This window comes from Lithobates pipiens, unplaced genomic scaffold, assembly GCF_037356315.1.
Source record: "Lithobates pipiens isolate NorthernLeopardFrog02 unplaced genomic scaffold, aLitPip1_a1.2 Scaffold_10, whole genome shotgun sequence".
NCBI classification, from domain to species: Eukaryota; Metazoa; Chordata; class Amphibia; order Anura; family Ranidae; genus Lithobates; species Lithobates pipiens.
The window spans coordinates 211972726-212000013 of record NW_027507686.1 but is presented as its reverse complement, the minus strand read 5'-3'; the positions used below and the strand labels follow the sequence as shown (position 1 = coordinate 212000013).

The 27288-nt window shown below is 40.1% G+C and overlaps 1 protein-coding gene across 3 annotated transcripts in view; it reads right to left on the bottom strand.

Annotated features, from left to right (window-relative positions):
* SPON1 (spondin 1) overlaps positions 1–27288 on the bottom strand; it is a 686200-nt gene that overhangs the window by 540467 nt on the left and 118445 nt on the right. For all 3 annotated transcript variants that reach the window (XM_077460912.1, XM_077460913.1, XM_077460911.1), the window contains exon 3: positions 353–486. In XM_077460912.1, the coding sequence (XP_077317038.1) occupies positions 353–486 (134 nt within the window). The remainder of the gene's footprint in view (positions 1–352; positions 487–27288) is intronic.

Sequence of the window (27288 nt, the reverse complement as noted above, 5' to 3'; positions counted from 1 at the left end):
GCCGCTAGCAGGGGTTAAAACCACCCCGCTAGCGCCCGCAGACCGCCGCTAAAACGACGGTAAAGCGCCGCTAAAAATAGCGGCGCTTTACCGCCGACGCCGCTCTCGCCCCAGTGTGAAAGCAGCCTTAGTGATGTTATGCGTGGATTTTTACAATTAAAGCATTTATACTTCTGGAGATTGGAGTGCAGTCACCTATTTTGCACATACTTTGACAAACAATAATCTTTCAATATCACTGTAAATGCATTTGTATTGATTGCTATGACATACGGTACTTTTATTTGCAGTAATCAAAATCTTGCAGTTTTTTTTATATTAATATATAATGTGTGAACATGACAGTACTTACTTAAGTATTACACAGCCCGTGCCAATAGATGGCGCTGTCCAGAGGACCTGTATCCGCGTCCTTCGCCTTGGCGTGCTCTCCGTAACAGCTACAGGGCAGTTGCTCATAAACTGTGTCTCTTCATCATCTATAATCTGCAAATTAAAATTCATGGTTAATTACATACTGACACTAAACTTGCCATAAGAGATTATTAGTGAATAATGGCCCATTGAGCAATACTAATGAAATTTCTGCAGAGAAGGAATGGCAACCATGTGCCGTGAATTTTAGTGTTATAGTGAATATTACCTATCTTTTTTTTTTAAGTAGTTCTGTTCTTTTTACTCCTTTAAAAGGAACAGGTGCAGAAAGTATGCAACACTTTAATCGGATTACTTAGGTTGAATAGCATGAGTTGTGTACTCAATGTGTTTGAATTGATTATAATAGTTTTATTTTTACACCACCCTTCCTGCTGGTGGCACTGTGTTTTGCTATGTGTCAGCATGTGTTTCCAGTGGCCACCAGCAAGTGTTCCTTCTCTGTTCAGGCTTACACTTGTCATTGTGCTGGGATGTTGATTGACATCATTGTCCTTTGGCACAATTGTCATTGGCCATTGCCTTATTTTGTACGGACATCATCCAGCATCCCTGCCCCTTGGTTTATTTTCAGTTGGTCAAGTGCAGGGTTGCCACCTCATTCCTTTAAAAATGAAAACATATTAATAATAATTACACAGGTTCTGTTCTAATTAAGGTGGTAATTAAACTCACTTGGTGCCTCATCTGCATTAAATTAGCCTCAGAACCTGTGTAATTCATATGTGTTTGGGTTTAAATGAATGAGGTGGCAACCCTAGTCAAGGGACCTCCTGGCCACCAGCTGAATGGGGCTAGAGATATGTCATTGGTTGCTTGGATGCCAATATCTGCTGACTTCATAGCAACATCTTCCTTTAGTAAAAGGTTTATCCTATATATTGAAATGAGGAAGCCTTGACAATTTGTTTTATATCAGGAGGGGCTTACTCTTAATGATCTGAACCCTCCATGTAGGCTTAGATTTAGAGTTGTAAATTTTGCTTGTCTCTTTATGGCAGATTTGAAACCAGAAGATACCAGCCATAACTTCATTATTTTAAGCTGAAACATATGACATAAAACTTGTAAATTGATTTAGACTACCAGCATGTCAGTTCACCGTATGACAGTTTGATGGATACAACATTTGAATGGTGCTCGAGAAATTCCATTTTGGAAATACATTTCAATTCTTGAACATATGGATCACCAGTGAAGGGAAAACAACGGTTTCCTTTTCTTTTCCAGACAATAATTTATGTACATTGAAAACAATAATATTATAATTAGATACTTTACTTGTATGCGGCAGATGTCTCCTATAAGAAATATATTACATCTGATCCCTGCAATGCAATCAAAAGCAGTAATAATCACAGTTATGCAATCGTTCGGTTAACTTATTATCTTCCAGTTCTGCCGTATGGAAGGAGTTTAATCGAAACTATTAATTACCTTCTATACTTGCATGTCACTGACCCAAGTATGGAATATGAAATTGTTCCAAGGAGTCTATTAAATTCCAATGCCTAACAGCAAAAAATAAGAATATTACGATGGTAATTTAGCCTTTTTTCTAAATGGATTTAATGTTTCTTTGCAGCTGTTATTAGGTCCAGAGATGGTTTTTCCCAGAAGTTATACATTAGAATTTTTCTCTCTTTTTTTGGCATTCGTATTACCAGTGGGACATTCCCTTTGCTCTTCAAAATGCTTCAAAGTTGTCTATATATTGTAAGATTGTTGGAATGTGGGCACAGCTGAGAGATTTGGACGTTTGCAATGCAAAATAAGATTGAGTAGGTGACACTAAAAGATGCCATTAAGTCGTATAAAGTAAATGTAAAGCCAAACTTTTTTTTTTTTTGGAGGCAGTAGGAAATGGCTAAACCCCCCTACCATTATGGTCTTTTTTTGCTGTTTGTGTCTCATTGGGGAACTAAATTTACTTTCACTTCCTGTCCCACATAAGGAAGTAAGAGGAACTCCCTCTGAATGAATGGATAGCTAAACCAGCCTCTCAACCAACCTTTCTTTTCAACACAGCAACTCTTGAAATAACTTTATGGTCTCAGGGAACTCCTGTTAATAATGACTATCTACAACTCTTGATACATTAGTGCAGGGGTGCCCAACCTTTTGAAGAGCAAGGACAACTTAAGCAACTTGGTAACCAGTCACGCGCCACAGAGAGCAGAGTGGGCGGATGACAGGTCTGAGTACACTCCATATATGCAGAGCGGACATGGACATAGCCCACTATATTCTATGGGCCCTCCAATCTGCCCATATGGAAGGGGAAAGATCACCTTCTGTTTTTTTTTTTCTTTTAGTGGATCGGATTGAAGGTACGCAGGTGTAAACAGACACAAGTCTGTTTACATTTGCCACTCCATAGAGGTAAATGGAGGGTCTGATTGGGTCAGAGCGATCATGTGAAAGGCGCCTAAGGCTGCTTTCACACTGATGTGCTGTGGTCTACCCAGAGCAGTGCACCTCTGGCTTTTCTGTGGGTTAGCTGCACTTTGCCATAGAATTCTATTATATCCTGCAGGTGTTTTGCACGTTCTGGAAGCGCACCAAATCCATAGGTCTATGGCTCAGTGCAGTTTGAAAGAAACCTGGTAACCACTGCAGAACAGATATGCCCATATATACACTGTGATAATAGTATTAAACATATCTTTAATAACAGTCTTCAATTCGGATATAGCCAGCTGTTGCTGTTCCAGGCAGAGTGCATTCACAAGACTGATGCTCTGGGATGCCGGTTCGGGAACCCATGATCTGGGCTTGCCAACTAGCCATCCCAGAGCAGGAGGTCGTGGGCCACATCAGAGGGCTCCGCGGGCCACATGTGCCCTTGGGCCACTGGTTGGGTACCCCTGCATTGTGATGTTCAGTAGAAAGAATGTTCTTTACATGTGTGGTTATTATGAAGAATTACCCCCTTACAGATAGCTACAAAGATCAATGGTGTCAGTTGGAACTTATCTGAGAGGCAGAAATTGCCAATTGCTCAAGAAACCCCTAGCAACTTCTGGACAAACCAAAGGGTTCAACTGAACCCTAGTTGAGATGGCAGTTGCCACCAGAATAAGTGGCAAGCAAAACATATGAACATATGGTGAAAAGGCAGAGATTACCTTTAGTAAAAACACCATGTCAAAGCAAACAGTAGATGAACAGATAAGCAGTTAAGTTATAGACATGTTTTGATATTCCTGTAAAAGTCAAGCTTGGCCCCTCTCCTCTTTCCCTGCCCAGTTGATCTATTGTAAGTAGCTTAACTGACTAATTTAAATACTTTTACAGGAAAATACAAATTTTTAACCCTAAACCCTATAACCCCTTTAGTGCAGGGCCATGTTTTATTGGCATAGGGATGCATGGACACAAGTGCTGCTCCCAATATGACATCCAAGTATGTGTGAGTGCATGTATCCAAACCCGCTCTGGGTGCATTTGAGGCCATGCACATTGGGAGCAGTGACTGTGCCACTGCAAAAAACAAACAAGATATTTGGGGGGCACACCCTAAAAGATGCATTAAAGATGGTGCAGCCATAAGACCATACAACAGAAAAAAATATTACAGCTCACACATGCAAAAAATACTTTTACCTTCTGCAAGGCTATTTAAAACACCTATACATTTTCAAAAAAACATGGGGATTTGGTCACACCATATTGCTATATGGTGCTTAAGCCCACTTACTGCAACAAAGTACCCCACTAACTATGGGGTACTTTGTTGTAGTAAGTAGGCTTAAGCACCATATAGCAATATGGAATGACCAAATCCAATGTTTTTTGAAAATGTCTAGGTGGTTTAAATAGCCTTGCAGGAGGTAAATGTATTTTTTGCATGTGTGCACTGTAATATTTTATTGGAATTTATTGGGAGGATGCCCGCAACACATGTGCTAGTAAAACATGGCCTTGCATGGGGCACAGATCAAATTGCCCATGTGAAGGAGGCTTACTTTCTCAATCTCCGGATCTGCTCAATGTTTTTATATGCAGATTTCACAAGAGGTAACCGTTATCATATGCTCAATCTAAAGCCCCGTACACACGATTGGACTTTTCGACAACAAAACTATGGAATTTTGTCAGAAGGGTGTTGGCTCAAACTTGTCTTGCATACACACGGTCACACAAATGTTGGCCAACAATTACGAACATAGTGACATATTAGACGTACTACGTGGCTTTTCAGCTCTTTAGCACCACCCTTTGGGCTCCTTCTGCTAATTTTGTGTTAGTAGGAGTTTGGCGAGTGTTGATTCGCGCTTTTCTTTTCACGTTTTTCATTTTGTTCTTTTTAGTTTGTTTCTGAACGGCCGTTCATCAACCAGACATGTTGTAGAATCTGAGGAGATAACGTCTTATTTATTATTGGCCTTGGAGTTATTGCTTTGACATTATTTTTTTCGTTGAATATTAATTTGATTTTTTTTTTTTTTATATTTCTGGATGCATAGAATGCACTTTTTGGTTAAGTTCTATTGGCAGATAGCATGTCTAATGTATTTTTATTTTTTTTAATGCACAAATAGTAAAAAAAAAAAATTATAATATTATTCTTGATATCACTAGAAAAAAAAGCCTTTGAAAATTTGTTTGCAATAACTCCATCAGTATCACCAGCAAAGCAGCCTCATTATTATCCTATTTAAAGAAGAAGAGAAGTTTACAAGACTGACCGCTTCTGCTTCCGAGCATCGTGTTTGTACTTTGGACTTTTGTCCGACGGACTTGTGTACACACGATCGTAAAGTTCAACAGCACACATTTGTTGGCGGAAGATTTGAGAACATGCTAGCCAACATTTGTTGGTGGAAAGTCTGACAACAATTGTCCGATGGAGCATACAAACAGTCGGACTTTCCGCCAACAAGCTCACATCCAACATTTCCCGTCGGAAAGTCCGATCATGTCTACAGGGCATAAATGTCCCAGATTTTGACATATTTATTTTATGACCATTCAAATATTACAGTTTTAACTTGTAATTACATTTTAATGGGATGTTACACTGATCTGACATCTTGCGACCCCAGTGGGGCTGAGTTTTAAACAATTTTAAAGATAAATTATAGTATATTTTAGTTATTAATATGACAGGTCATTAAAATTAATTTTAGATGAGATTTTCACATGTTCACTTCCTTGTTGTTCTATTTTATTCTTGAGTTATCAGTTGAGTGAAGACACTCAATTTTGCACAGGACAAAAAAATTATAATTTAATTTACTCCATCCAAGAAGAGAATCTAAAGCTTGTGTAGGGTTCTAAAAGGGTCTCCCTTGAGAAAAAGGTCAGAACCTCAAACTTGGGTTATTGGGTTCTATTTTCCACCTGTACGCTTTTTTACAGTACGGTGCTAGAAATTTGTATACGATTTTTTTTTAAATCCGGGTCCTTTTAATTTTTTTGCCTCTGTAGTCGAAAAGGAACATCGACTTGATCCCACTAATCGGAAAAATCAAACAATTACTCTTAAAATGAAAAAATTCTAACAAAATTCTACTGGTGTAAGTAAACAGTGGAAAACAACTTTTGGTTGGGTGTGATTCCTTCTTGCTAGTACAAGAGTAGTTAAAAAGAACACGATTTATTCCCTAAAATGTGTATGAATTATGATGATGTCTATAGTAGCTTGGCTATGGCTATACGCGTTCATTTGTTCAGTAAGGCAGGTTGAAATATATGCACATGGGCGGTTAGAAGAAATTTAACAAAGTACAAACCTGCCAAAGTATGGAGTCTATCAACCAGGCTAAATTGGTTTCCCTTTGGTCCACTTCTCCACTCAACCCTTGGGCCATTTTGTTATCAATTTAATGCTATAGGTTTAGTGAACATCTGGTGCTATTAATTCCTCTTTTAATTCAGCAAACGTTTGTAGAAGTCAAGCATTCTTGTTTATGGCCAAACCATATTTAATGGTTGGATCACGTGGCTTTATGTCCGACACTCTACGGATGTCCTAGATAAATTCATACCTTGCCCTGATTCCTTATATTCATAAATTAAAACACATCTATATATAGTGAATCCAAACTAAGATGGTCTATGTTAAAACTCTGTCTGTAATGAATAAATAAATAATAATGAAAGTTTGGAAATACTTACCTTTCCTGGAAATTGTATTGACGGTTCCTTTCAGTAATGTCCACACATGCAAAGGCCTAGGGACTTTTGTCTCCCAATCAGCAGATTAGCTAAGCTAAATGAATAGAACTTTCCGTCACTGCAGTGCCACCCCCTTCCATATTCAGCTTGTAGGCAAATGTAGTCTGTACTCCCCACTGCAGTGGGGTTGACTGAAAAGGCAATGCAGAAGGGGAAGGAAGCTGTGAGGAACTTGATTCCTCTATGGCTGCCTGTGTCACAGGGAGATCGCTATTCGATTGGATGTGAGCACACTGTGTGACTCCAGTGGCCATCTTGGGTCAGGCAAAGTATATTTAAGACTTTGGCTCTGGGGTTTAGTGCACTTGATGCATAGTTACATAAAATCATACAATCACATATACACTATCCTATCCTAACAGTTGATCCAGAGGAAGGTAAAAAAAAAACAGCAAAGAATGATCCAATTTGCTCCAGCAGGGGAAAGAAATTCCTTCCTGATCCCCCAAGAGGCAATCGGATATTTCCTGGACCAACTTTATAATGTACATTTAGGAAAGAATCCAGACATTTTTTAAAGCAATGCAGGTGGCTAGCTTATGCACAGGATCCCCATCTGACAACGACAGCACTTAAAGGTAGGGAAAGGTTCCAGGGGAGTAAGGACAGTGCAGGGACTATGTCTATCTCTCTTCAGGAAGCCTCCTCTTTTGATTGTAGCCAGCCAGGCCACATTCTGCTCTTCGTTGCAGATGCTGTCTGCATCTTTAAGCCTTTGAACTGCTCATAAGTGGATACAGACAGGTGTGCCTACTCACCAAGCCTGAATACCTTGTGTTTGAACCTTTTCTACAATATAACTTGTTGCTTGACTTGGACTCTGCAGGTTTGATTTACTAAAGGCATATAGACTGCACTTTTGCAAGTGCAGCTGCTCCAGAGCTTAGTAAATGAGGGAGATATCGGCTGACTTCCATCATTCAAAAACGTTTAAGCAAAAAATGCCTTTTTTTTCTTGCATGTGATTGGCTATTCTTTGTAATGTAAAGCTTTACTCCATTTACTAAGTTTAGGGGGCAACTGCACTTTCAAAAGTACATGGTCTATTTTCCTTTAGTGAATCAACCCCTGTGTGGTTACTATCAGCTGCCCCACGCCGCACTTTGCGCTCAAGCTCATTGAAAGAACTGGTACACGTTCCTAGTGAATATGAAAAGAAAAGGTAGTAAAAAAATAAAAAAATAAAAGATAATAAAAGGAAAAGTAAAGAAAAAAAAAAAGTCCAGATAAAAGAAAAGAAGAAAGAAAATAAAAAGTGATCTCCTGGCAACCCGAGTAAGTGCTTCCAGTAACAGTGACCAAACCCGATGGCCCAGGAAGGTGATCTTAAAAATATGTCAAACGGTCAGTCTCAAAATATATCAGCATAACTTTTTTTTTAGAGGTTATTCATGCAAAAAATACTTTGAAGCCACGCTATCATACCACACCACTGAGCTCAGTTCTGCCCATACATCTCAATTGTTTGCTGATATCATGATAAAAGGGACAGAGCAATTGTTACAGATGCCGAAAGACCAGTAATCCTAGCCAATTTTTTGTCTCATTTGCCGCTCCATTACATCCACAGAAGGTGGAATTATACTGTAAAGAGCTAGGCATTTCTCTCTAAAATCATATGGTAATGTATGAGCGGCGGTATGGGCACTGTGCGAATGCTGCATCTTCATCATGGTGTTCTGTACACTGATTGTATGAAAAATATCAAATGACATCGCAAATTAGTTTCTCATAAATATGTAGAGTAGCATTAGACTGAAATAGGCTATTACAAGCAAGCCTTTTCCTCATGCAAGCTTAGCGTGCACTGTACTGCCTTTTAAACAGGATCTCTCTATTTTTTTAAATGTTCATTATAGTGTGCATTACTTTCTGGCTTGTGCTCATATCCCAAGGAGGAGTCATTATGGCAAGCATTAAAACCACAGCGAGCCGAGGGAGGGCAGCAAGGAAAAGGATTAGATTTCCTCTGGGTTTTATAAATCTTTAGTTATGGCTTTGAGAGGTGAAACTGTAGCGCGCTGGATTGTGCTCAGCATCTCTTCCAAAATGTGACAGTCGACGTCCCCTTGTGATTTATGGGACCACTAACATTTTATTAAGTTAGTATGGCCAAGAAGATCAATCACTTTGAGGTGGCACTGTACTGAGGATGGACTTTGTGCATCCTAAATCTCTTTACGTGCATTTATGTCATTAAAAGTTTTAAAAACATATAGAAGGAATAAAAGGAGGGAAAAATGCAATTAAAGTGTATTTAAAGCCAATATTTCTTTTGGTTTGGATGAAGTAGAAGCTGGCCAGAAACGTTGTCAGGCAAAGCGAAGGAAAAAAAAAACAGAAGTGCCAGACCAAATGTTGAGAGGCTGTAAAAAGGTTTATTTCTTCATAAAACATCAAAAGGACTTTAAAATTTTCAGAATTTTTAACCCAGTCAAGCCCAAGATGGGTTTGAAGGTTTACCAGCAACTTTAAACCCCTGGTGTAGGAAGCCCACTGGAACTTCTGAAATGTGTTGGCTTGTCTTTTGTCCATCTTATGATAAAATAAACTCTTCATGGTCTTACAACATTTGGTCTGGTGCTCTTATTTATTTATTTTTTGGTGTCACCAGCACACCAAGGATCTCTAAGCCCCTGTACACACGGTCGGAGATTTCGACAACCAAATCCGTTGGATTTTGTCCGTCGGATTTTGTCCGAAACTGTTGCATACACACGGTTGGCCTAAGTTGTCGAAAAATCCGATCTTTCAGAACGTGATGATGTAATTTCATTACGATGGGACTACATTCAGGCTAGTAGACAATAGCTTTGATGTAGGAATTTGATCTGAGCATGCGTGGCACTTGGTCCGATCAAAATTCGCTACACATGATCGGAGTATGTCCGATCAAACCAGTTGGTCGGGAAATATTTCCAACAAGTTGGAAAATTGGGTCCGACGGATATTCGGACGGAATCAGTCTGATGCATACCACACACAGTCGGATTATACGTCAACACGGTCCGATAGGACACATTCCGACGGATTCTCCGACCGTGTGTACAAGGGCTAAAACAGAACCAAACATTTATTCAGCGATTGTGTCATAGTTACAAAAGAGACAATTTGGAACCTTGCCAGGCCCCTGCCTGCGACTCTGAGGCTCCAAATCATCTCTTTTGTAACTAGGATATGATCGCTGAATAAAGTTTGGACCTGTTCTGAACTTTCTTGGTGTACTACTGACATAATTCTCACTTTGAGGGGTTGATTTACTAAAACTGGATAATCAAAATTTGGTGCAGCTCTGCATAGAAAATGTAGAGTAGGTGCTCCTGCGCTAAAAGGGAATATACATGTATTCTATAGGTGCTGCATCCACCGTAAGGGCCAAACTGTTACCCAAATGTACGGAAAAAAAATATGAAGGTAAGTGGCGTTGCGCTCCCAAAATTATTTAGAATTGAGGTTCCTAGCAAATGCTGGTTTAGGGAAGTGGTAAATAATAAAAATGGATATTGATTGGGGTTCATAACATAATTATCATGTATCCAAATAACAATGGGTCCAGATAAAATAAATGCTATCTAATTGCAATAAGGTATTAAAAATAGATCAAATCAATAATATGTAAAATAGTAAATTGATATAAAATCCGAAAATATAAAAAAAAAATATATAAATAGACAATAATTCTGTGCAGATAAACAAAGTATATAAATATTAATCAGTGCCACTAATTGATGTGCAAAAAAGTGCAAGTAAGCAAATATATGGCAGAATTGTGCAAATATGCAAAGTGAATAAATAAATAAATAAATTCCAGAGTGGACTGTGGAGCTCTTATAGCTCTGCATAGAAACCAGCGTCCAGGTTCTTTGTTAAAGCTTAAAGCCTCGTACACACGATCGGATTGTTGGCCAACAAAACCGTGGACTTTTATCCAAATGGTGTTGGTTCAAACTTGCTTTGCATACACACGGCACACAATTATTAGCCAACAAGTACAAACGTAGTGACGTACTACATTGTTTTTCAGCTCTTTAGCGCCACTCTTTGGGCTCCTTTTGCTAATTTCTTGTTAGTAGAAGTTTGGTGAGTGTTGATTAGTGCTTTTCATTTTGCGCTGTTCATTTCGTGCTTTTCTGAATGGCCGTTCATCAACCAGACATGTTGCGGAATCGGAGGAGATAACGTGTTATTTATTATTGTCCTTGGAATTATTGTTTTGACATAATTTTTTTGGTAGAATAATGATTTGATTTGGTATATTTTCTATATTTTTGGATGCATAGAATGCACTTTTTGGTTAAGTTCTATTGGCAGATAGCATGTCTAATTTTATTTGTTTTCTTTTTTTAACGCACAGTAAAAAAAATTGGGGAGAATCCTACTTGGCTATGTGTTTTACTTCAAATTACATTTTGGGAGTAGGCAGTTACATTTTAAAATTGACAAGGGACACCAACATAGTTATATCTTTGATCTTAAAAACTACGGGATAATGATGTTGTGGTAACATGCTAGAAAGCTTCATTTTGTGAAAAACAGCAGACTTACTGGCCAGATCGCCAGATGAAAATAAAAGAAAGAAAGCCAAAAAAGGAAAATACAGCCATCACATCTAGAATTTTTGGTAAGTACTAAAAATGTTTTCTTTTGGGTTTAATATTGCTTTGTCAGTGAGTCTGTCAGTACTATAAACCAAGTACAGATTTGCTTTATTCATCCCTTCCACCCTTTTAGAGGCGGCTAGTGCTCAAAATTGTTGGGGGGGTGCAAACAAACTGAAAAATTCTGAAAAAAAACCCATCAACTGCAGCCTCACTGTACCATCAATCGGAGCCACTGTGCCATCAAACGCAGCCACTGTGCCCATCAATTGCCGCCACTGTGCCCATCAAAAGCAGCCATTGTGCCATCAAACGCAGCCATTGCGCCATCAAACGCAACCACCGTGCCATATCAAATGCTCCCACTGTGCCATCAAATGCTGCCACTGTGCCCATCGAATGCAGCTACTGTGCCCCATCGAATGCAGCCACTGTGCCCCATCATATGCAGCCTCACTATGCCCCATCATATGCAGCCTCACTTACCTTACAGGCAGCTCCGCTTAGGCCGTGCGTTCCACGGAGCTGCAGACATCACTTCTGGCTTCCCTCTGGAACAGGAAAACTGGAAGTAACCTCTTAACTAGAAGAACAAAGCTCCCGCCCATAGTAATACTGCAGCGGGTGGAAGCTGCTCAGCGCTTTGGATTGCGCCGCAAAGCAGGTCAAAAGCCTGCAAATGAAGAGCCTTGTCTGCAATCTAGTGATTGCACTGACGTGGCGCTTCCTATAGTGCACTGTGTTCTGAACACAGTGCACTTAAAGAAAAGAAATTTCAAATTTTTTTTTAAAGGGGCTTTTTTTTGTGTCACTTGGCGGGGGGGGGGGGGGGGGGGCAGTGCCCATGCGCCCCTATGGATGGGCTTCCACTGCACCCTTTACATCTGGAGGAAAAGAGATTTAACCTCCACACATGGAAAGGCTTCTTCATAGTAAGAGCTGTAAAAATATGGAACAGACTCCTTCAAAAACTAGTCCTGGCCAGCTCATTATTGTTTTAAAAAGAGCTGGGTGCATTCCAAAATTAAACTGGATATTAACACTTAGCCCTTGTTCACACTGAATGCAGCTTTCAAATTGTGCAAATTCATCTGAAATCACACTATTTCAAAGCTGCATGTCAGTGGGACTTCAGGTGCAACTTGGAAGATTCTGTGTGGCTTCATGCACAGATGTCTATGCAAGTTGCACCTGAAATCGGCAAAAGTAGTGCAAGAACTACTTTTTCAAAACGATGCGGCACCGCGAAGTCAGCATTGCACAGATTTCAACAGGGCTATTGTCGACAATAGGATGCGACTTGGCACTGATGATGAGGCACTTATATGCGGCACTGATAGGTGGCACTGATATGCAGCACTGATGGGCACTCATAGGCAGCACTGATGGGCACTCATAGGTGGCACTGATGGGCGTGTCCCTAGTGGTCTCTAGTGGGCAGCCCTGGTGGGCTTTAGTGGCCATCCCTGGTGGGCTACAGTGGGCACCCTCATGGGGTCTGCACTGATAATCAATGCGCTGATTATCAAGGCGGACCCCCCCCTCCCCCGTCAGGAGAGCAACCAATCAGCTGCTCTACCAAACCTTGTCAGCGCGAGTAGAGGAAAAGCCAATAAACAGCACTTCCTGGTTACCATATAATAAGCTGTGATTGGACACACTTGTCAGACTTACACACCACCGATCATTGCGCGCTTATACTGCTGGACATCATATAACACCCAGTAATACAACCACTTTCCGGCTCTCATTCTGCTATATTGCAGGCGGGAAGTGACTAAAGTGGGAGTAAATGCCCACGTCTGACTTTTACTAATAAGAAAGCCTATAATAAAGCTTACCTATAAGTACTGTTAATATCTCCTAAACGTGCACCTTCACCTAGGCCTTTCCTTCAGAACCCTGTGCCGAAATTAGCAGCTCCCTGGTCACTCACATACAGTAGACTGAGTCCACGAACCTGGAAGAAAGACCGGGTGACAGCGCAAGGGGTGGAAGGCTTCGTTTTCAGGGAAGTTTCACATAATGCGCTAGTATGCAATGCATACTAGCGTATTATGGCTTTACCTTGCAAGTTGCAAAAAAAACCACACACAGCAATTTACTACCACTTTAATTTTATTTTGTTGTTTGCTCCCTTCCTATCGATCACCTATGGGTATAGGATTCTGTATATAGAGATTTTCTGTTTATTCTATTTTTTTTTTTTATATATATTAGTTGAACTAGATAGACTAATTGTAATGTTCCTAAAGTGTCATTTGCTAAAAAGGCACATGCATTATTATTATTATTATAAGCGATTTATATAGCTCCAGCAGTTTACGCAGCCCTTTACAATGTATACGGGGAACAACACAATTACAGTACAGTTCAATATAAAAGGTACAGGAGGGCCCTGCTCGTAGAGCTTACATTTTAAAGGGAGGGGTTGGTGGTACAAAAGGTAATAGCTGCAGAGAATGATTTGATGGGGGTGGCTCAGGGACAGTTGTTAGGTGGGTGTGGGAAAGGCTTCCCTGAATAAATGAGTTTTCAGGGATCTCTTAAAGGTGGACAGGGTAGGGGCTGATCAGATATAGCTGGGTAGGGAGTTCCAGAGGATGGGAGAGGCTCTGAGAGTCCTGAATGCGTGTATGGAAGGAGGTAACAAGGGAGCTAGAGAGCAGGAGGTCCTTGGAGGAATGGAGGGGACGATTTGGGTAATATCTGCAGATGAGGTTGGTGATGTAGATGGGGGAGATGTTGTGAATGGCCTTGTATGTTATGGTTAGCATTTCTAATTTTACATGGTGGAGTAGGAGAAGCCAGTGAAGGGATTGGCAGAGAGGAGCGGCAGTCACGGATGGGTTAGTGAGGTGTATTAGTCTAGCAGCAGAATTCATAATAGACTGAAGGGGGATAGCCTGCTTAATGCTGCGTACACACGACCAGACTTTCCCGCAGAAAAGGTCAGATGGTCTTCTCGATGGAGTAACGATGGAGTTCAGAACGAACTGACTTTCCCCACACACGAACGAACTAAAGTCCCTTAGTTTTGAACGTGATGACGTACGACAGGACTAGAAAAGGAAGTTCAATAGCCAGTAGCCAATAGCTGCCCTTACGTCGTATTTGGTCCGTCGGACCAGCATACAGATAAACAGTTTTCCTGATAGGAATTGAGTCCGTCGGACAGAACTGAAACATGTTCTATTTCTAGGTCAGTCTGAATTTTTTAAAGAAAAACTATCGGATTATCCCACACACCATTGGACTGTCTGACGGATTGATTCCATCGGACCTACTCTGCCGGAAAGGCCGGTCGTGTGTATGCGGCATAAGGGTAGGCCATGAAGGAGAGAGTTGCAGTAGTCAAGGTGGGAAATAATCAAGGAGTGAATAAGTTGCTTTGTGGTGTCATTAGCCAGGAAGGGTCAAATTCTGGAGATGTTACGGATGTTGCATGAAGTTGGATGATGTTCTGGAGGTGTTGCATTACATGGCAAATGCATTTTTTATTCCTGGACCTGGTTCCTGGTCCTATATATATACACACACACATACATACATACATACCGGTATATATATATCTATATACATATATCCACATACATACACACACACACTTGTATTTATTTTGAAGATATACAAATGCATTCTCTAATGATGATGGACTTCCAGCCAGGACAATCCAATCACAAAATCCACATCTATCTTCCAACTTTTCGTGTTGTTTATTTCGGATTTCTTTTATTGTCATCAGTGCTTGCCAAATTGGCAACAGCTTAGAAAGAACAAGAGAAAAAGCACAATGCTGTTCTACAAGAGCAATAGGAAAAATTTCCCACAGTGACATTTCCACAGTTGTGCTCCTGAGAACCGTGTGTGACATCTCCGTTCCCATATGTTGGAACGGTGAAATATGTGACATGTCATTTCCAAGCAGATATCACATTTATATGCTGCAAATGAAATGCAGACCACAATCCAGACAGCACCAGAATGGATTCCAGTTCTTTAAATAATTACATGTCTCCAGCCAAGACTTTTGTAGAGATGTGCAAATCTGGTTTTCACACAGCAAATGTTGGTGTAGAGTTCAACTTTTTTCCAAGGCAGACGATTGAATCTGTTTGTAATTAAGGGTACTGTGTGCCTTTCTGCCCATAGTGATTCTGGTCGGAAAGGCTTTGGCCATTATTTTTTTCTATAATGCTAAAAGTATTCAGTACAGTCTAGTACTCCATTTTTCTCTATACATTGACTTTAAAAATGACCTTGCAGGAAATTAAGGTCCCCTTAAAACTACTCACTCCTATGTAAACACTACTAGACATGTGCAGGGTGGAAAATTTTGTTTTGTTCCAATTTTGAATGCATTCGTTAATTGAAGAATTCGTTTGGATGCATTCGTTAATGGAACCAATTCGTTTTCGGAATTAGTTTCGTATCTTTAACATTTGTTTTGTTTATTCGGTTTCATTGAGAAGACCTGGTTGTTAAAGAGCAGGCAAATACTGCGTCCTTCACAAGCATGCCTCATCTGCTGTCAGCTGGATTCCCCGCTGTCAGCAGAATGTAAACAAAACAATTGGCAATTAAATTATTATTATAAAAAAATTTTAAACTGGGTGGTTCCCCCCCCCCCCCCATGGATTTTGAGGGGAACCCCTCCAAAATCCACACTAGGCCCTTATTTGTTTTTTTTTATTTTGGCATGGTGCTCCCCTTAAAATCCATACCAGACCCTTAGGTATTTTGGGTGGGCCCATGCCATTTTTTTAAAAACATTTTGACATGAAGGAGCTGGTATGGATTGGGGAGAATCCCAGTTTTTTTTTTTTTTTTTAACTGCCACTTGTTCTGTTTACATTCTGCTGACAGTGGGGAACCCCGCTGACAGTAGATGAGTCATGGTTGTTAAGGACGTGGTGGCTGCGTGCTTTTTAACAACCGCCTCTTCTCAATAAATCAGAATGAAACAAATTAATCCAAATTAATCCAAAAATGTCATTAGAACTTTCGGATTCATTCAAATCCATTACTATTTCCATTCGGAAATTAGGATGCATCCAAATCTCAGAAAAACAAAATTTTGTTTGAAACATAAAGATGAATGTAAATGAAACACATTGCACATGTCTAATCACTACATAGATTTTTACTCACCTAAATCCTTGGTCATGTGAGATTTCCATCTCCATGTTTCTCTTTTCTACTGTATAGGGGACGGGTCCTTCTTCAGGTGTACACATCACCACCTGCCTGACACGGTTATATAGACACTTCCTATTGGCTGTCCAATACTTTAATACATTAGGGTCCTTCACAGGAATGTCTTTTCACAAGATTTTAGATACTCAGCATTTCCTGGGATCTTGCCAAAAGGATGACATCACCCCTAGGCACCACAGAAGGAATCTATTTAATAACTTTTACCCTACTTTTTATTTATTTTTTAACTGTAAAGCAGCTATACATATGGTGGAAGGTGGGGCCCTGATTTACTGTATTAAGCAAATCTTAAATTTTTACTTCAAGATCCACTTTTATAACTTTAATTGATTTTGCTGCTAAAGTTCACTAAAGTAGAAACTGTCAAGAGGTGTGTCTTTTGACAACCAGGGATCTCAAGAAAAAAGGTTGATGATGCTAGACATTATCAAGCCAGAAAGATAAAGTTGAAGGGGAATTGCTGTGGAATGAAGCAATCAGGGAGCTGAATTTCAATTTGGACAGGGCAAGAAAAAGGGAGCAGGGAATTAGAGCAATATGAAGGAAGATCTTGACAAGAAGCTTAAAAAATGGAATTAAAGTGTTAACATCTAATTGACCCCTCCCCCCACTAGCACCTATGCCATCTAACACCTGTGTAAGGAAGATGTATATACTTACCTATTTTCAGGCTGCTCTGGTCCAGTTATGTGATCCCCTGTGTCAGCCGGCAGCTGCAGGGGAGAGGAGAGAGTGCTCTGACAACAGCTAATAAAGCATGGAGCGGTGCCGCTGGCTGACACAGGGGAGCTGGATCACATGACCGGACCGAAGTGGCAGAAAATACGTCTTTCTTACACGGGTTAGGTAGCATAGCACAGGTATTAGGAGGTGGGAGGGGATACGTTTAAGGCTATTTAGGTGTACAACTGGAATTCTACTTAAGCTTTAAACAAATATATTATAATAAAGTATTATGCCAATAACTCATTCAAGCTGGGATCCCGATTCTACTCTTCTTGCATATGTTTTGCATTGCAGCCATATGTACTCGTCATGTCAAATGTTTATTAATGCATATTTTATGTATTACACTCCCTTGTTTGCAGAACCTGTTTATGCAGTGCCATGGGTGACAATGGCTGCATATAAATCACTGATGATATTTGTAATAAATGATAATTGCAAAGGGACTAGTGTGCTGTGTAATTAAGAAGAGTTAGGAGCTTTTCCAAGTCCCAGCAGCACAGGCAGGGAGCTTAGCAAATCTAGCACTATATGCAAACTAAAGTTGAACTCTATGCAGATATAAAACATTTAATCCAATTATGTATTCATTAAAAATTCATCAAATTTGTTTTTAAATACAACCATGTCTTTACAATAGTTTCCTGCAAACTCCCGCAGAGCAGCAGCCAAAGAAGTCCTCTGTTGCTTTGAGCAATGCTGCAGAGCATATGGATGGCCTGGTCCATCTACTATTACTATTTATTTTTCCAATCAGCAGGCCAGCATTAGACACCTGACCAGGCTGTACCACTAAAGTGCACTGCAGATCATGGACTTGGCTATGTAATCTGGTGGGAACGTGTAAATCACAAGACTGGGACACAGAAATCAATCTTTAGACAGACCAGATTGTTCACATACAGTACTGTGCAAACATTTTAGGTAGGTGTGAAGAAATCAGGAAACAGAACAAGGGTGCGCTCGTTGTGAACAAGCGTGGTTCTTTTCGTGTGAAACGCGTCAACTGATCATCCTTTTAAAATAAATTTCTACAGCATCTTTTGGATCCAAGCATGGGACTCATATTTTCTTCTCTTCTAGGTGTGAAGAAATGCTTAAAAAAGTAGGAATGGTTTTAATAAACTATACTGTATGTATTTTAAGTGTTTATTTTTATCAATGTGAAAAATTAGCAAACAGAAGAAAAATCTAAACCAAATGAATATTTGGTGTGATTACCCTTTGACTTTAAAACAGCATCAATTCTTCTCGGTACTTGCACACAGTTTTTGAAGGAGCTTGGCAGGTAGGTTGTTCCAAACACCTTGGAGAACTAACTAGAGATTTCTCTGTGCAGAACTCCAGCTCCTCCCATCCCCCTGCTCCCTTACAACAGAGTCTACACAGCCCCCTTACATCAGAGTTCACACAGCCCCCCTTACATCATAGTCTATACAGCCCCCCTTACATCAGAGTCTGCACAGCCCCCCTTACATCAGAGTCTACCAAGCCCCCATTACATTAGAATCTACACAGCCCCCTTACATCAAAGTCTGCACAGCCCCCCTTACATCAGAGTCTACACAGCCCCCCTTACAATGCTTGCGACCAGACGAAGACTGTGGTCATTTGGAGAATCTAACATTAAGGCAGCTCCCTGACTTAGAGATTAGCTTTAACACTGTGTGCAGAAAAATACAGAGTTCCTCTGAGAAAATGCTGTCCCATGTCACTAGACACTGTAACTTGGTAGATGTTGCATTACAAGGGATGTGCTGAGCTAGTGTACCTCTATTACTTCACTCCAGGTAACAGAATGGGGTCCCGCCAACTTCGCCAAGCACAAAGAGTGGGCCTCATGCATGTTTACTGTTAACTCCTTAGCTTCCTGTACAGACTCCTTACGAGAAGAGCCTCCCCCCTTATATAAGCACAGCACAGGGAAATAGGCAGAGCCCAGAAAGAGTGGGAACTGCAGAACTAGCCTTAACGCTTCCATAAGCTGGGTGGACTAGTCAGTTTACTAACATGGTACTTTCCCTTGTAGGCAGCTGTCCACAGGTTCCTTCATGTTAAAAGTCTACTTTAATATAATATACTAAAATCTTAAAAGTAAAAACAACAAACCCAAGAAAATTCAGATCATACAGAATTTCGGGGAAAGTGGTGTTCTTGCAGATTTGTATTTGAGGTAGGAGGTGGAAATTAATGGCTGTCAGAAAAACAACTTGAACTAAATAACAATCTTGGGTTATATACAGTCAGGATATGAAGAACAGGATACCAATAAGTTTCATCAGGAACCTTTGGTCAGGCATTGCCCCGTGGTTCAAGCAGTGGTTGAAATGTACAAAGCAGTATACCTCCTATACAGCAGTCCTTGCCTGTTCCAGGGGATCATTTAGCCATGAATGAGTTGCCATCTGACATTCGTTCATTAGTGCCTCAGACTTGGCAGACTTCCTCTTTAGGGAACTCAAGGTCACAAAACCTGACACTATACGAAAGGGTCAAAATGTGGCGTCTGCTGATGCCCATACATGAAGACATTATTATCCCAGTTTTCATGCATGAAGTCTCTATAAATAACAGTTAGATTCCTTTCCTAGCAACCAGTAGGCTTCCCTTTTTCCTGCTGCTAGAGAACTCATAAAATTAATGGAAGATGTTGACTAATGGCTAGAGGAGCATCTAGACAATTTATAAATGAGGACATAGTGCCCAAGATGGTGTCACACTCTGGCTAACAGAAGCAAATGTTTATACATATTATGTATTGTTTTTCTTTTTTAACCATGAGTTTATTTTTACATTTTCCATATTACACAACAACAGTAACGAAAAAGGAATGCCATGGGTTACATACATTCCACAATGACAGTAAAGAGTTCAGAAGTGAGGGGTTCCAGTACAGTAGACAAGAGTGTGAGTAATATAAACAGGGCAACAGTCATATAGGATCAATGGTAATGGGCAAATACAGCAAAAAACATCCAGAAAACGAGAGCCGAGGAAAAGGTTGAGGAGAAGAAAGTGATTGTTGGATGTGTCATACAGAAGATGCAATAGCTAGGATTTATCAAGGGTGCACAAGAAATGTAGAAGTGATTAGACCTTTCTCTCTGGGGTATGGATAAGCTGGGTTAGTATTAAATATCAGCATTCAGGAGGATGTTAGATGGGAGTAGGAGATTGTTATTACAGAATGTCGAGGTCAGGCTTGGATCTGCAAGCCATGGGTCCAATTTCTTAACGAATTTGGGCCCTGAATGTATTCTTAATGTATCCTGTTTGAAACTGTAGAAATATGTAAAATTGTCCTTCAACACCTGTTCGATATCATTAAAATATATCAGTGATAAAGTATTCTATCTTGTTAGCCATTGATTAATGCAGAAAGTTGTGAGTTTAGGTTTATTGGCTAACTTAAGTTATTAAAGGTGCCAGTTTTTGGGATAACTTAGATCTCTGCTAAACTTTTATAAAGCCAGAAGAAGTAATCTAATTATCCCAAAAGCTTGCATCCTTAATAACTTAAGTTATCCAATAAAGGGTATCACTTAATCACTTAAAGCGGGCCTTCACTGAAAAATGTAAATACCACTCACATTTAGCTGATAAAAACTGAAGGCTTGAATAGGCTTTAACCCAATCTGGTTTTCTGTTAAGTGTAGTGCTAGTAATAAGAACTGAGTGATTTTTTTTGGGTCACTCAATCCGCCCCTTTTGTAATAATAAGAACTACAGTAGCATAAATTAGTACGAAGTAGACATACAGGCTAGGCTACGTACCCATGGCAAATAACTAATTTCCTAGGAACGCAATAATTCAGAAACACCTTGGGACCTCCATATAGCTATGGTTAATTGTTTAATGACATGAAAAGTGCTTTATTGCCATGCACGGCAGCTAGGAATGTAGGTGAGTCTGGTGTGGCAGATTGTGAGAATATTTAATGTCCCATAAGGGCTGTGCTAGGCGTGCATTATCTTGTACTTATGAGACCCCAGCTCAGTCATGAGGTTAAAGGTTACGACGACTGGGGCACGAAGTAACATCTGGTTGTGGACTCTCACATGAAATTCTGTCCGACAACAGCTGGGCAGCCATTTACAACAGACTGGAACGTGACACACTAATTAGAGACTTAATGTTCTGTTGACATCAGTGACATGTAGTATGGGTCTAGAGAGATGAACTGAGCATTACATATTTTAGAAACCATATGCAGGTCTCTTCCAGTGGATAAGATAGTATTGATGCTTCTATGAAAGTTCTACTTATATTTATTTAAAGAGAGTTTTGCCCCTAACATTGACAAATGAAATATCTTTCAGCTCAAACAACTCTCATATTTCATTCATGAGGGCATCTATCTAAATATTTTTCCCCTTTTTTTGAAGGGGGGGTTTGGTGACTCAAGTCAAGATTCACCAATTTTTCACTGGGCATACCGTCACTTAGGAGTTGATGTGTTTTAATTTATTATGATACAACTTCATTTTTTTTTCATTGAATTAGGGGTGTAAGGATTAATTGGTGCACTGAGAGATATTAGGAAAAGCTAGGGAGGTTGGGGTCCTCAATTGGGGGGGGGGGGGGCAGAGTAAATTCAACCAATATATTATATTGCATGTTAAGAGGGGGAAGTGATTTTTTTTCCCTCTTTATCTCCTTTTTTCTTTCTTTCTTTCTCTTTCTCTTTTCCTTTTCAAATAGAAGTTTTTAGATGATTATATAGAGTTTTTATACAATGTAAATGGTGCATATTGACACGTCTTTGTTTTTAGTTGATTGTTAAGCTGAATTCTAATAAAATAAAATGTAATTATAAAAAAAAAAAAATGAGAGTATCTGTGGGGTGGATTTACTAAATAAAAACAGGCACAAATACACAATCAAGGAAAATACAAAAAATAAAACAGCATTTTTGCTTGCACATGATTAGATGATGGAAATCAGCAGCGCTTCACCACATACACTTATTTTCTCCAGAGCTTAGTGAAACTACATATGAAAAGTGCACTGTGCCTATTTGCTCTTAGTAAATTCACCCCGTGCGTTATTTCCCAATAAATCACATCTTCTCCAGAAGACAGAGAGGAAACTGGTAAAAATGAAACTGGGGAAAAAAAATTTTTGAGTGGTGTCAGGGGGTGGTTGGAGGTTGAAATAGGGGCAGTCAAAGGTGACATATTTCTATGCCACAAACTGATACTTAATTTTTTTTACACATTCAAACAATGCAAAACTTGCATTCCTAGATTACCAGTAAGAACTAAATTCTTGGAAGCAGGGCCGACTAAATCACTACCATGGTGCCCAACCTGTGTCCTGGCCCACAGGTGGTCCTTTGGCATGTATTGATCAGCTCTCAGAGCACCTGCAGCCATTTTTGTTTGGGTGCCCACTCAAGACAGTGATGGAAACAATTTTTTTAGCTTGGCTTTTAGTAGTTAAAGTTCGGTTTTTACTGTCCCATTTTTGTGTGCTGTCCATCCCCTTTTCATGTTTTTGTTCCCTGTGATGTTTTATGATAGAAACTGTTCAGAGAATATTAAAATATGACACAAGTCGTTTGTAAGGGGCTGTAGGAAGAACAAATATGGAAGTACTGACTTGCTTTCATAGGGGTTGTAATAGTATAGTAATAGTATAGTAATAGTGATCTCTAGTAGTTCATGTAACAGTCTGTCTCTTAAAGCATGTCCGCATTTTTCAACCACTCCTATAGCATGCATGCTGTCTCCAACCATCTCTTGTGGAATGTTCACCGTCTCTGATCGCCATCTCTAGCATGCCTGTAACCTCTAACCAGCTCAGGTATCATGTTAGCAGTCTTTGAGCATCTTCTGCTGCATGTCTGCAGTCTCTGGCAGCATTACATTCACAAAATACTATGTGTAGCCCTTTGATGGTGTCAGGGCCCTCCCTCAAGGCCCCTTATCTTAAAGGGGTTGCAAACCCTGTTTTTTTTTTTAAATAAAAATAACAAACATGCCTATACTTACCTGCGCTGTGCAATCATTGTGCACAGAATGGTCCCGATGCTCTTCTTCTGGGGTGCCCTGTCGGTGCTCCAGGCCCCTCCTCTTCATCGGGTGGCCCCCAACGAAAGCTGCTTTCCCTTGGGACACTCGTACATGCTCGCTCCCGAGTCCGCTGTTGCGTCCATTGGCACAGGCAGTGGGACTTGTCCCAAACTCCTGCTCCCGTGTCACTGGATTTGATTGATAGTTGCAGAAGCCAATGGCTCCTGCTGCAATCAATCTGTCCAATGAGGAGAGAGACAGCATCTGGAGCCGCTGCGCTCGTTCACATTGCTGGATCGGATTAGGGCTGAGGTGAGAAGAAGGGGTCTGGGGGGTCTGGGGGCAGCTGCAGCATAGGTTTGAGGCTTTACAACCACTTTACGTAAGTTCACCACCACTACACTAAAGCAATGCCCACCTAAGAGAGAAGTCTTGGACAGGTAAGTTGTTCCTCTTGTATGGCTGAATTTACAGTTAAGACTGAAGTGTACTTTTTAAGCAGACATGCCATCCATAAATTAAATATATCCCCTTTTCTACACACTGTGGAAGTTACAAGTGGCACTTCTATTTGGTACTTGATTTTGGGTAAAGTTGCCCCCCTATTTGTGAAAAATGCCAGTCTTATGATCCCTTTCCTATTTATAACACTAGCAATGAGTCACATTCCTGTCAACTGGGCCAATAAAACCAACCAGTTAACAACCCTAGATTTGAATCACACCTATACTTTAATTGACAGCAAATTTCCAACCTGTGCTGTCACCTGGGGATGGGGGTTTTCAGAAAAATGTATATTATATCAGGCTCTTTGCAGGCGCTGCAACATGGATTGACCCGTTAAATAAGAGCATTAATGGTAAGCCTTTATTATAGCAAAGTTTTTAGATAACATCCTAGTTCATTTTTTTTTCCCAAAGAATCATCCTTTTAATATTATTATATTAAAATAGCTTAACAAATACATGGAAACTTACAAAACATAAGTATATGAAACCCCACTAAATAAACACGATTCAGGATTACTTATTCAAAGGCGATATATTTGAATTAAAGGACTAAATATACACGATTATTCAAACATGGGGAAAATCATACACAATGATGAATAAAAAAGTGAACCACCTCAATACCAGGCACTTAAACACCTTCCTGCCCAGACCAATTTTGAACTTTCAGCGATGTCACACTTTGAATGACAATTGCGCGGTCATGCTACACTGTACCCAAATGAAATTTTTATAATTTTTTTCTCACAAATAGAGCTTTATTTTGGTGGTATTTGATCACCTCTACGGTTTTTATTTTTTGCTAAACAAATAAAAAAAGACAGAAAATTCTGAAAAAAAATTGTTTTTTTTTTGTTTCAGTTTCAAAACTTTGTAAATAAGTACGTTTTCTCCTTCACTGATGGGCGCTGATGGGGCTGCACTGATGGGCACTGATAAGGTGGCACTGATGAGGTGGCACCAATGAAGCGGCACTGATGAGGTGACATTGATGGGCACTGATATGTGGCACTGATAGGCGGCACTGATGGGCACTGATAGGTGGCACTGATGGGCAACACGTATGGACACTGATAGGTGGCACAAATTGGCACTGATAGCTGGCATGGATTGGCATGGATAGGCGGCATTAATGGGCATGGATAGGCGGCACAGATGGGCATGGATAGGTGGCACAGATGGGCATGGATGGGCACTGATAGTTGGCATGTATGGGCACTGATAGGTGGCACAGATGGGCACTGATAGGCGACATTGTATTGTATTGTTTTGTATTGATGGATACCAATCAGTGCCAAACAATAATGCATGCCAATCAGTGATGCCCATTGTGGGCACTGATTGGAATCCATTGTGGGCACTGATTGGCATCCATTGTGGGCACTGACTGGCATCCCTGGTGGTCTAGGGTGGCATACCTGGTGCTGGGCATCCCTGGTGGTCTGGTGGCATCCCTGGTGGTCCAGTGTGGGCATTCTCTGGGGAGCTGTGCTGATAATCGATCATCACAGATCCCCCTGTCAGAGGAGCAGCCAAGCAGCTCTCCTCTACTCGCGTCTGACAGACGCGAGTGAGGAAAAGCCGATCACCAGCTCTTCCTATTTACACTGTGATCAGCCGTGATTGGACACGGCTGATCACGTGGTAAAGAGTCTCCATCGTGGACTCTTTACCGAGATCGTAGTTGCGGGGTGTCAGACTGACACCCCGCAACAACGATCGCCGCGATGCGCACCACCGGGGGTATGCAGCAGCTCAAAATCCTGAGGACGTTCTATGACATCCGGTCAGGATTTTGAAACCACTTTGCCACCGTCATTTGCCTATAGGGCAGACGGCAAGTGGTTAAACAATAAATTTGAAAAGGCCAAATAACAGTAAGAAAATCCTAGTTCAGACCCCACTCACACTTTGAATTCAATTTGAACATCAAAGTCGTACCCCATGTTTTCCAATCAGTACCACTCATATCTATGCAACTTAAAGTTGCAGCGACTTCATAGTAGTTCATGCACTACTTTGGTCCAACTTTCATGCGACTTGAGGGACAAAGACATCGATGTTAACCCTCAAAAGTGACATGAAAGTCGCACCTGCATGTTCTACATGCTACTGTTGTGCAACAGTTGTCCATTATCAGTGGTCAAAGTCACATACAAGTCGTACCCATCCAAAGTTGCATCAAAGTTGCAAAGTTGGAGTCGTACAAGTGTGAACAGAGCCTCAATCATACTTTAATGAAAATAACAACAGCTCTTTTTAACCTGTTCCTGTGCCCTTCATTAGCCTCCTCATTTTATTTATTTATTTATTACAGAAATAAAATAAAAAAACAGACAATGAAAAAATTTATAAATAACTATGAAATGCATAAAAAAATAAAAAATACAAAAAGAACACTAAATTAAATAGACTAAACTACCCTAAATACACCCCCCTTAAAAAGAAAACTCCCACACCCTCTAAACAAAGAAATACAAAGAAATAAAAGTATTTTTTTCGCGTAAAATTTTGTCTAAGCGTGTAATTGAGAAAAATCTATTTTGCCAAAATCCCTCCGCTAATTCAAACATATGATTGACACAGAAAGAACAGAGGTATCTTTGACCTAGGTTCTATAACTGGAAGTGTGGTTAAGACTTTTCTATGCATTTAAAAAAAAATATATATATATATATATATATATATATATATATATATATATATATATATATATATATATATATATATATATATATACACCTTTTGTATGTTCTTAGGCTGGGTTCACACTAGAGCACGGAGTTGCTCACAGCAGGGGTTCAGTTTGCCTCCATTTACCGGTTCAGGTCCGATTTCAGTACAAATGTTTGGCTGATTTTGGACCTGAAACGGACCAGAAGACACAATTTGCACCTCTCTATTGCACACTCTGTTATAAGAATATGAAAAATTAATAAATAAAGAATTTACATCCAGTAAGGGAATAACTTTTGCCCGGTACACACGGTCAGACATTCCGACCACAAAATCCGTCAGATTTTTTCCGACGGATTTTGGCCGAAACTTGTCTTGCATACACACAGTCGGGCAAAGTTGATGGAAAATCCGATCGTTCGGAACAAGGTGACGTACGTTGCATACGATGGGACTACTTAGAGGCTAGTAGACAATAGCTTTGGTCTTGTAATTTAATCTGAGCATGCGTGGCACTTTGTCCGTCGGAATTCTCTACAAATGATCGGAAAAAGTCAGATCCGATTTTGTTGTCGGAAAATTTTAGATCCAGCTCTCAAACTTTTTCTGATGGAAAAAGTCTGATAGAGCCCACAAACGATCGGATTTTCCGACAATATAATCCGATCTGACTTTTTCCATCGGACTTTCTGACTTTATGTACAGGGCATAAGTCTCTGGAGACAGACTGGTACTGCTACTGGTAAGGTAAGTTGTTTATAAGTTGAATAGTTCATATTGGCAGCAGGAAGGGATTGCTTTAAATGCCATATAATCAATTTTTGTGAACTACTATACTTATTTATTGAACTAGTATACTTATTTATACAGCTCTATATATTACATTTAATAGGGGAACACAGGGGGATTTGTCTTTAAGATAGGACATA